Here is an 11,597-nt window from a genome sequence, read left to right on the forward strand (position 1 = left end):
TTTTATAGGATATACACAGAGTGGCCAGATTAATATGCGCTCAAAGATCATAATAATCTGGCCACTCAGTATATATTAATACATTCCATGTTTTTGCTTTTGTAATTATTTTGCTTATGACAGATCTTTGGTTTGGAGGCAGCTCTCCCCGTTTTGGAGTATAAAGTGCCAGGAACATGTCTATTTTATTCACTCTGATATTCCTGGCATTTAACAAAGTGCCTGAAAAAGTACTTATTGAATGGTTGAAATGGTGGAGGTGCAATTTCAATTCAGGTTCTTCTGGCCCTCCTTTCTCTGGTCTTTCAGCACATCGACAGAAGTGGTGTAGATAAAGGGGAGTGATACTTTTCTTACAGCCTTATGGAGGAAGATGAAGAGATCATGTATGTGAAAAGGGCTAGTATCCATGCTTAGAACATAGAAGATGCTCATTAAATGCTGTTGATTTTTATTTTTGTCCAGTTAGCAATTTTCCTAAAGATAACCCTTGAAACAAGTTTCTGAAATACCATAATTCCCTTTTCCTCCTGACAATTTGTGGACTATCCAGGTAGACAATAGAAGGGCAAAGGGCACTTCTAGGAGGCTGTATGTAGAGGTCACTCCTTGTGAGACCAAAACTGTATTCGAAGGGAATAATTAAATGATGGCATCAGCATGCTTCGGACTTGTGAACAAGGCAAAAGCTAGTTCTAAAGCTGCTTCTGCAATAGTCCTGGGAGGGGAGAAGCCTCCCTCAGAGAGGCGGAAAGCACACACATAGGAAACCCCAATGTTATCACTCTCACCTTATAAATAACCCTGTTCAGGGGAAGAAGAAAGATTTCTCTCACATGGTGCTGATGAGTATTAGCAGAAAGCAGAGCTGGGAAGCTGGCTACTCTCTGGAACATTTTCCCTCTTGTTAGCAGCAGGGCTTTATTTGTCATTTCAAAGACAAAACATTGGAAAGGGCACCTGAGTGACCTGGAGCCACGAGTGACCTGGGAGCCAGGCGTGCCTCTGCCTCGAATCACCCATGTGACCTTGGACCAGCTGCACCTAAACTCTGAGTCTTCAATCCACTGTCTCTAAAATGGAGACAATTGGAAAAGATGATTTTAAATGTCATAGGGTTCTTCAGCAATTAAGAGGGAAATGGGTCACAAAACGAATTCCCAGCTGCTGTAAATGAATGACAACTTTTTGGGTTTCACCTACTGCTGTTCTAAGAACGTTTCAGTTCAGATGAATTTCTGCAATTGATAGCTATTTCCTCAGTTATGCTTTATCACAATTTAAAACATAATTCAAATTTCATTCAGGATTTTAGTTATGTGGAACAGAAAAATTTGGGATGCTATGCTTGGAGCTGGTCTAGAGGACTAGCCTCACCATTCCATGATGTTAGGGTATGAATCAAACCAATCCTGGTGACCTGTTGATATCCTCAGATCCAGTCAATGTAAGTTTTTTTTTTATAATCTATTTTTTAAAATAAAAATGTGGTGGAATAATTTTACTAAAATTCACGTTATTTTCCATGAAATAATTTTGCTTCTCCTGAATAATTCAAACAGGAGCCTTTTATTCTTTGCTAGTTTTTAACAAATATTTATTTTGTACTTCCATAAATTTGAATCACAGCAATGAACCAGCTGAACATTTTTATTTTGGGGCATATAAATGTATTATTTAGCTAATTGATTCATATTCTATTTTTCTACTCCTATATTCTGTATGGAGATAAGGATCAGGGATTTTTTTTCATATTTACTAGTATAATAAAATTGTACCCATATCAATACCTGCTTGTTCTCAAATATATACATGCATTTAAGCCCTTGATTCCTAATGGTGTTGATGATGGTGATATCAGAGGTGCCTTTTATTAAATGTTTGTCACATCCAGGCTTGGTATAAGCACAACATGCACTATTTTCATTTACTTTTCTCTGCAATCTCAGGGCAGAGCAGTATTCCCAGTTTATACAGACAGTCAATAGCAGCAGAGGAAGGAGTCAAACACAGATGAGCTTACGTGACAGTATAGTACATCAAAGCCCACAGACTCCTTAGCTAGAGTGCGTGCTAGCTCTCTCAATTATTAGCTGAATATGCATCTGTAAGTTGCTGAATGTGTGCCTGACTTTCTTCTGCAATATGAGCATAAAGACAGTGAATTACCTTCTGGGCATGAAGTGAGGATTGTGTGAACTGATAAATGTAGGGCAGTTAGGACAGTGCTTGGCAAAGACTAAGCACTACACAGGCATTGTCTCTTGTTACTGTTATCTGTGCTCTTGGCCATAAAGTTCTACTCTCCAAAAGTCCCTATCCAGCTTGTCACTTGCAGAAGCTGTATTTGCCTTCTTGCAGCAAAGCTTGGAGAGAGAAAAAGGAGGCAGCTTCCTGATCAACACAGAACTCTTCTCTCCAGTGTTTCTTATATCTGGGTGTGTTTTTCTTCTTCTGACACTTAATGATTTTCCTTTAATTCCCACCAAACTGAGCATCAGATCTTCATCAAGTTGAGAGATTTAGCTACTTGAAGAAGGTCTGTGTTTTCAGGAGAATGATAAATTATGCATCTCTCAAAACTAAGACAGGCACAGAATTCCCTTCCCTCATATTGTTAGGAGAGTAAAGGGTGAGTAGGAATATTCTGCTGGATGAGGTTGTAATTTGCAGCTGAGTGGGACAGGCCATCTCTTCTCCCTGCCCCCATAGCTTCATTTATGTAGAGAATGCCAGATAATCATTTAATAGAACCCTTCACTGATGCTCACCAAACTCTTTTTTATTGTTTTAACCTTTGACCCCTTCTGTAAACTGCAGAAGGACTAATAGCTTTAACCAGAAGAATTTTACCAAGCCAAAGAAAGCAAAATGCAGAGTATGTAGAATATATAAAAGCAAGGGGGAGGAGTAATTTAAGTTGGCTTCCTAGACATGAGCTTGTCCACAGTCTGTGCACGGAGTGGGAGTAAATGAGCAGGGGGAGAAAGGGGGAAGTTGGGCAAGTCTCACCAGCTGCAATCTCATCAGTTTCTCCCAATCCTTGCTTTAGTTGGTTTTGCTTCACTTTGTGTTACTGTTGGAAATACCTGCAACAGAAAATGTAGCAAACCTCTCAGAACAGTCCAAGAAGAAAGATTTAACACGTGGACTGTTCGTGCAGAAGTTTCAGGAGATTTGGAATGTTCATAGTTTTCTCAAGTGCCATTGTGTCTAGGTGGAGCCTTGCTGAAAATGGTCAGAGATATTGAATTGGAAAAGCAATATCTGACAAAAGTTCAATAGTAACCAAATCAATAAAATATGGCTAATTAAATTACTATTTTCATGTAATAAGTTAGATAGTTAGTACCCACTGTTGCTGAAGTTAGCAGATAGAAGCTGACATTTTGTGATTCACACACTAAGTTGGTATAAAAATTTTGGAACAGAAAGAGTTAAAAGGGGCAAAGGGAAGTTGGTGTAGATAAAAGAAACCTTGCAATATTTCCTTCTGGAATTAGTAATGTTATGATTCTGTTTCTCTGTTGATTTATAGGCAATACTGTACCTGCATTATCTGTGCCCCTGGACTATGAAAATATCACACAATATCACAGAATTTTTCATGCTGGGACTGTCACAGAACCCAGGAATACAGAGAGTTCTTTTTGTGGTCTTCTTGATCATTTATGTGGCCACAGTCAGTGGCAACATGCTCATTGTGGTCACCATCACCTCCAATCCCACACTGAACTCCCCCATGTATTTTTTCTTGGCCAACCTGTCCTTTCTAGACACCTGCTATTCTTCTTCGATGGCCCCTAAACTCATCGCTGACTCCTTGTATGAGGGGAGAACCATCTCTTATGAGGGTTGCATGGCTCAGCTCTTTGGAGCCCATTTTTTGGGAGGCGCTGAGATCATTCTGCTCACGGTGATGGCCTATGATCGTTATGTGGCCATCTGCAAGCCCCTGCACTACCCAGTTATCATGACCAGGCATCTCTGTGCCCTGCTGGTGGAAGTGTCCTGGCTTGGGGGCTTCCTGCATTCATTGGTTCAGCTCCTCCTGGTCCTTCAGTTGCCCTTCTGTGGGCCCAACATAATGAATCACTTTGTCTGTGACTTGTACCCCTTGCTGGAACTCGCCTGCACCAACACATACGTCACCAGTCTGCTGGTGGTTGCCAACAGTGGTGCGATCTGCCTGTTGAACTTTCTCATGCTGGCCACCTCCTATATTGTTATCCTGCGCTCCTTGAGGTCCCACAGCACAGAGGGGAGACGCAAGGCCCTCTCCACCTGTGGGGCTCACTTCACTGTTGTCGCCCTGTTCTTTGTGCCCTGTGTGTTTACGTATGTGCGCCCTTCGTTTACTTTACCGATAGACAAGAGCATGGCGGTGTTTTACGGTATTCTGACACCCATGTTGAATCCACTCATTTATACCCTGAGAAATGACGAGGTAAAAAGTGCCATGAAGAAGCTTTTCACATTGTAAAAAATTGCGGGTGGATCATGAGTGGCAAAAGAGGAAATAAAAATGATTTTATTGCTGTGAGTAGAGCAAACCAAAACTGTTTTGTTACCGTATATCAGCTTATATAATTTTATCCATCTATTTATCGTCATCCACTTTTATGGTTTCTTTTCACTTGAACTGCATACTCCGATTATAAAATAACTATATGAAATATATAGGGCATGAATAATTATTATTCCTGTTTCAGAAATGAGAAAAATGTCTCCTGACGTGGTTAATTGATTAATCAAGGGTCTCTAGCCTTGATGTGCCTAAACTCAAAATCAGTTATTTGTGATTCATCATCCAGATCTTTCAATAACAATCCATGTTAATATTATTTGACTCTGTGCAAAAATTACGTTGTATAAATGTGAGCAAAATACAACTTAAGGCAAAAAACTTTACACTTCACTACATATAGGAGTCTGTGCATCTAGGTCTGGCTTCCATTTCTTCTTCCATCTTTTTGTGACATCAGCAGGCTGCTACCTTGCAGCAGAGACAGTAAGATCTTGGCTCTGCAGCAAGGTGAACTTGCGTCTGATTCTTATTTCCCATGTATAAGAAAATGTCATGACCTTGAGCAAGTCCAAACCTCTGTAGTGTGTGAAGCTTGCCTTTAAAATAAATAAAGATGCCGGAACCGGTTTGGATCAGTGGTAGAGCATTGGTCTGTGGACTGAAAGGTCCCAGGTTTAATCCTGGTTAGGGGCATGTACGTTGGTTGCGGGCACAACCCTGGTAGGGGGTGCGCAAGAGGCAGCTGGTCGATGTTTCTCTCTCATTGACGTTTCTAGCTCTCTATCTCTCTCCCTTCCTCTCTGTAAAAAAATCAATAAAATATATATATATATATAAAAATAAAATAAATAAAGATGATAATGTCTAAAGTGTTATTGTAAGAATTAAATTAGATAATCTATGTAAAGTTCCTAATCAGATTTCTGGCACATATACTCCAACACATTTTATGTGGATGATTATATGTACCTCATCTTTTTCCTAATCTTCCATAAGGTTAATTGATTAATCAGATGTTGCTTTCCTTTCCTTTTTCTATCTCTACTAAGTTTCAAATATGCTGTGCTAAGAACAGAGTGGTTTATGTTTTGGCCAATGATGCAAAGTGGACTTTCTTTCTTCCTCTTTCTGTTTCAAACTGCAAGGGATTCTAGTATCCTGGAATCTGAAACATCCATTCATGTTCATCCCATTCTTTTTCTAGTTTTACAAACTCTGACTATATCCATTCCCAGAATTCACCTTTTAAGATTGTAGCCTCCCATAATTTGTAATAAACTTATATTTTGTTTGACAGATAATCTGTAATTCACCATCATATCCACTTTTTACACTATGGAAAAAACTGGAAGTACTAAAAATTAGTCTTCAATAGTCAATAAATTCAGGAGATAATCAGGAAATAATGGTTTGCTCCCCCAATTCTATATCTAACAAAAACAACTGTTGCTGAGTTCTTGGGCAAAATAAATATTGTCTTCTTTCACCTTGTTATGTGTTTAAATCTAAATAATAATAACTACATATAAATGAGACCTTCAATTCTATTCCTATTCATTTCTGCTGTTAGATAGTAAAAGTATAACTACACTATTTTTTTCCCCATCAGCTAAGAAATATGAAATCATGATGAGGCTTGCTTAAAAATAAAATTTTGCCAGCTTGATGCAATTTTATCATGGGACTTTCTAGAAAAGAATACTTACTTTAGTTGAAAATTGGAAAGTACCTTTATTTTCAGTACAGTCAGAATCTCAAATAGCATAAAAGATTGATTCCATTGTACTTTGTGTGTGTGTATTTTTTATTTTTATTATAAACATTTTTTTTGCTCTTGTTTTTGGTTGTCAGAATTATGATTAATAATGGCCCAACTAACTTAAAAATGAATTGACAGAAAAAATTAAGATCAGAAATTTGCTTCCTCAAAACATACAAAATAAATACTTAGTTCATGACTTTATTCACAGAATGTGCTCAACAAACATTAGCAATCATCATTATATCATCATCATCATCATCATCATCATCTTTATTTTTACATTATCCTGTTTCATTCTGTCTTTCTTGGGAACTACAATTAAATATTTAAATTTGATATTTTAAACATACAATCGCTTGTATATATTTACAAGATGGTTACTCATAAGAAATTATGGCACAGCATCTATTTTTCAAAGGCTTTCATATATAGAGAGATCTAGTCTGATAAAAGTCCCAAGAGCATGAGACATGTCAGCATCCCATAATTTTTGAATCCCTGGGTGAGAAACCTCCTGAAAGCAAGTTTCTGAATTCTTCCCCAGAAATCACAAACTCTGTACAGATAGTTCTTTTGGTCTCTGCCCTTGGTCTCCCTCTTCTCCTCCTTCTGGAGGACCGGAACTGACAGGATCCAACATTCATGAAAGCTTTTCAAACAACTTGGATCTCAAATCACTCTAACCACTCCCTATGGGTAACTGCAGAAATATTATAGGGCATTTTAATCCCAGAATAAGGAGTTGGTGATGGGCTAGCTCTCAGTGTCCAGAGACCTTGCTCATTGCCCCATGAAGTTTCTGTGTTGGAGATAATAACTCACTTTGTTGCTGGCCCTCCTTGTAAATGGATGACATTTATTACACATATTGAAGTGAAGTGAGGCTGAGGCAGACATTTGACCCTCCTGTGATCATGGTTAGTGAATGACAGTGGCAGTGACCTTGGACTCTGCTGCCAGGCACTGCAGTCCTCAGCATACCTGGTGCTGTAGTGTCATCTTTGAAGACTGTAATAATGTCTGAGCAATTTTCACTGTCTTTCAGGTGACTCTTTTCCAACTTAAATCATTTAATTCTTACAACTTAAGGAAGTATGTAATGCCATTTCCGTTTTACAGATAAGAAAAAAAAAAGGCAGAGAGGTTAAGCAACTTGCTTCTACTCACAAGGCTCTCTAAAGCTTTGGACAAGATGAGAAATCAAGCTCATTTAATCCAAAGCTCTTAATCGCTGACTTCAAAACATCAGGCCATTTCCAAATCTTTTAGATTTTCATTGTGTTCATGATGTGGATTCTTTTCTCTAATTCAGATTTGTGGTCACTGTTGTCCAGTTCCATATACTTATTCTTACATGACTATATATAGCCTAATGATCAGAGTCTACATGCCTGCACAATGTGAGATTAAACCAAGCACACAAAAAAAGATGCAATTTTAAGAGGTAATAAGCATGAGATGTACGAGGTTGCTCCTGGCATAACATGGTATACTGTTCTATAACTTTTTTTAAAAAAAAATACAATTAGAAAGAGTACATTCTAAAATAATAGTAAATGTACAAACCAGTATTATAGCCCCTTGTTGTCATTATCAAGTATTATGCACTAACATAATTGTGTGTGCTATACTTTTATATGGTTGGCAACACAGTAGGTTTGCTTACACCAGACGCACCACAAACATGAGGAATGTGTTGCCCTACAATGTTATGTCAGCTACTATGTCCTTAACTGATAGGAATTTCTAAGCTCAGTTGTAATTTTGTGGGACCACCATTGTTCATGTGGTTCATTGTTGACCATTGTTTTCCCTCCTTTAAAATAAAACTTCATTCTAGCTATATTGCCAGGTATAAAGTGTGTTTAAGAATATTGCTGTTTATCTGTTTCAGATCCATAGTAAGGGAAACATTATGACTTTTGTAGGCCCTTGGTACTTTTGTCCTCATGGGTCCTTTCCTCCATAAAAAGATTAAAAATTGTATTTTATAACTGCATTATATAAAGATGACTGAAATCTAAAGTTTTATTTGACCCTGGCCCTTGTGGCTCAGTTGGTTGGAGCATCATCCCATGTAGTACCAACAGGTTGCAGGTTGATTCCCAGTCAGGGAACATGCCTGGGTTACAGGCTTGATCCCCTTTAGGGGACATGCAAGAGGCAGCTGATCAATGTCTCTTTCTAATCAATGTTTCTCTCTCACTAAAATAAATAAAAATGTGTTTAAAAAGCAAATAACAACAATAAAAAAGCCCCCCAAAACAAACAAAAAAAACACAAAAATAAAAATAACCCTCCCACCAAGGTTATATTTGATTATATCAATATTTATTTTAAAATATTATTTTAAAAGTAAAAAAACACATTGCATGGGCTCATATAACTCTTCTGAGCTCTGAGCTTTGTGCCGATTAAGGATATGTCACAAAGCTCTGAGCTTTGTGACATATCCTTAATGGATATGTCAGCCTGCCCACAACATGTGGGTTCCTGAAGAAAAATGATCCAAATAGGATAATTGACTGCCCCAAGTTTAATCAACTCAGAAAGGGAATAAATATCTATAAAATATCACAAGATTCCCCCCTCCCTATATTCCAATTACAAGATTTATTCATTACCAGTATTCATTATTTGCTCCCAGAGCTTTTTCATGACATTTTTTACTTCTGCATTTCTGAGGGTATAGATTAAAGGGTTCAGCATGGGAGTTACTATGGTGCAAAACACAGCCACAGCTTTGTCAATGGGAAAGGAGGTTGAAGGTCTTAGGTACAGGAATATACAAGGTACAAAGAATAAGATGACACCAGTGACATGAGAGGCACACGTAGATAGGGCTTTGCGACGCCCTTTAGAGCTGTAAGTCCTGAGGGAGCACAGGATGACGACATAGGACGCAACCAGCATAGAAAAAACAAGCAAGCACAGTGACCCACTGTTGGCAGTAATCAGGGGCCCCAAAGTGTGAGTGTCTATGCAGGCTAGCTCCAGGAGAGGTGTTAAATCACACATAAAATGGTCGATGACATTAGGGCCACAGAATGGTAACTGGACTATGAACAAAAGCTGGATCCCTCCATGAAGAAGCCCTAAAACACCAGCCATTCCCATGAGCAAACCATACACAGGTCGGCTCATGCGGGTCATATAGTGCAAGGGCTTACAGATGGCTACATAGCGGTCATAGGCCATGGTAATTAACAAGACGACCTCAGTTCCACCAAAGAAATGTTCAATAAAGAGCTGGGTCATGCAAGCATTGAAGGATATGATGTTCTTTTCAGAGATCAAGTCAGAGATCATTTTGGGTGCTATGGAAGAAGAGTAGAAACAATCTAAAATGGACAAATAGGAGAGAAAAAAGTACATGGGAGAACTCAGGGCTGGGGTGATGAAGATGGTGACTGAGATAAGCAGGTTACCTGCCAGTGTGATCAAGTAGATGATTAAAAACGCAACAAATAAGACTTTCTGCAGGTCTGGATTCTGGGTCAGGCCCAGTAGGATGAATTCTGTTATGTTGCTTGTCCTTTTCATTGATTCAGCTTGGTCTATCTGGAAAGATCACAGTATTTTTGAATGATGATATTTTAAATTCAGTACTAAAATAGTCTATCACTTTAAAAAATATTTTATTGATTTTTTTTTTACAGGGAGGGATAGAAAGTTAGAAACATTGATGAGAGAGAATCATCGATCAGCTGGGGATGTGCCATTGACAGAATTGAACCTGGGATCTTTCAGTCCACAGACTGACACTCTATCCACTGAGCCAAATCGGTTTCAGTAAGTCTATCACTTTCTTTAGACCTGGTCTTTGGGATTGATGGAGTTACCCCTTCCACTCATTTCTGTCATTTTGTAGATAGCTATAAAGAAGAATGGAAGTAGGTTAAATTTTCTCCTATATTAATCAAATAGTGACAACACCTTACAAACACCACAATAAAAGCAAGGTGTTATTGTAAATGCTGATTTGTGGTTGACTTCCAAACTTTCTTTGTAGCTCTAAAAGTCTCATAGATGGCTTTCTTTCACTTTTGGGGATGCCTCATTAGTAACAATTGTTTTGAAGGTATACTTATCTATTGGCATGACTATATATAGGTTATGTGAACAGGATATTCTTTTACAGATTGAGGAATCTCAGAAGGTAGGGAGGAGGAGGGGCAGGAAGAGATCACCCAAAGAAACGTATACATAACCCATGGACACAGACAATAATGCAGGGAAGGCCTGGCGGTGGGGGTGGGAAGGAGGTGGAGGGGGCCAATGGGGAAGAAAAGGGGACATCTGTAATGCTTTCAACAATAAAGATAACTAAATAAAAAAAATTCTGCATGGATTCATTTAGAAATAAATGTACAAATAACTGAATAGGAAAAAAGTCGACTGTGTATCAGATATGAAAGTACCTAGCTTTACTATATCTATATCTAATGTGTTGTGAGCTCTTATGAATCTCGGCCAAAGAATGCACATGTACATAGAGAACCAGAGCTGCAGATGAAGTCTTTTTCCTTCAAAATGCCAAGGAATTATCTTTATAACAGCTCACTGAGCAGCATTCACTCAACAGCCCCAGTTGCTGTGTCTGGCTCAGCATGACTCTTTCCACACCATTAAATGTGGACATGTAAGTGGTATAAATTTCCCTGAAAATTTTTCAATATTTTAATTAGTCTTTCATCAACTATAGAATAATGCCCTGGATTAGATATATTATCCTGCTATATTTTACAAATGGATTTAAATGAGTCGTGAAGTTTCCTGTTGACATGAGACATGATAGACTCACTTAAAATAATATACTTTTTTGTTTTTTGCTTTTGACATGTGTATTAATTAAGATGAACTTGAAGTTTTCATTGCTAACTGGTGGAAATATTGAATAAATTCAAAAATACAATCTGTTTTTGTTTTTTTTTGGAATGATCTATGCATGAGTTTTCTAGAATGAGTACACGTTGTTGTTACAAAAGACCATAAAGCTTTTTTATTCTTTCTCCCCTTCTCTCTCCTTTCTCCAGTCCCTGCCAAAACACATAACCACACATTTTCCCTATGTCAGCATCATAATCCTAAGCTTCCATAAAGGTGAGGAAAGGTATGTTTAGTTTTTAGGAATGCTAAGTTGTTTCTTTATACATGACTCCTACAGATGTTAACTATGCGGTTAAATTATTCTTAATAGATTTAATTCACAAATTCTGACTTCATGTGTCAACAGGAATGTCATAAAGAAGAGAACAAATTTCAAGTCATTAAAACAGAAACCTGTGGAATCCATCAACTTAGTGA

At 38.0% G+C, this 11,597-nt stretch overlaps 2 protein-coding genes across 2 annotated transcripts; one reads left to right on the top strand and one right to left on the bottom strand.

The window, feature by feature from the left end:
- Window positions 1-3,477: 3,477 nt before the first annotated feature.
- On the top strand, window positions 3,478-4,508 carry LOC118713001 (olfactory receptor 4C3-like). Its single transcript, XM_036427361.2, has one exon. The coding sequence runs from the start codon at window positions 3,575-3,577 to the stop codon at window positions 4,481-4,483; it is 909 nt and encodes a 302-aa protein (XP_036283254.1). The 5' UTR covers window positions 3,478-3,574; the 3' UTR covers window positions 4,484-4,508.
- Window positions 4,509-8,903: 4,395 nt separating this feature from the next.
- Window positions 8,904-9,845, bottom strand: LOC118713088 (olfactory receptor 4C45-like). The gene has a single exon (XM_036427450.1). The coding sequence runs from the start codon at window positions 9,831-9,833 to the stop codon at window positions 8,904-8,906; it is 930 nt and encodes a 309-aa protein (XP_036283343.1). The 5' UTR covers window positions 9,834-9,845.
- Between the last annotated feature and the right edge of the window lie 1,752 nt (window positions 9,846-11,597).

This window comes from Pipistrellus kuhlii, unplaced genomic scaffold, assembly GCF_014108245.1.
Source record: "Pipistrellus kuhlii isolate mPipKuh1 unplaced genomic scaffold, mPipKuh1.p scaffold_m20_p_9, whole genome shotgun sequence".
Taxonomy (NCBI): Eukaryota; Metazoa; Chordata; class Mammalia; order Chiroptera; family Vespertilionidae; genus Pipistrellus; species Pipistrellus kuhlii.

Excerpts from the sequence above, each read along its gene's own strand:
- LOC118713001 (XM_036427361.2), top strand. The coding sequence starts at position 3,575 with ATGAAAATATCACACAATATCACAGAATTTTTCATGCTGGGACTGTCA.
- LOC118713088 (XM_036427450.1), bottom strand. The coding sequence starts at position 9,833 with ATGAAAAGGACAAGCAACATAACAGAATTCATCCTACTGGGCCTGACC.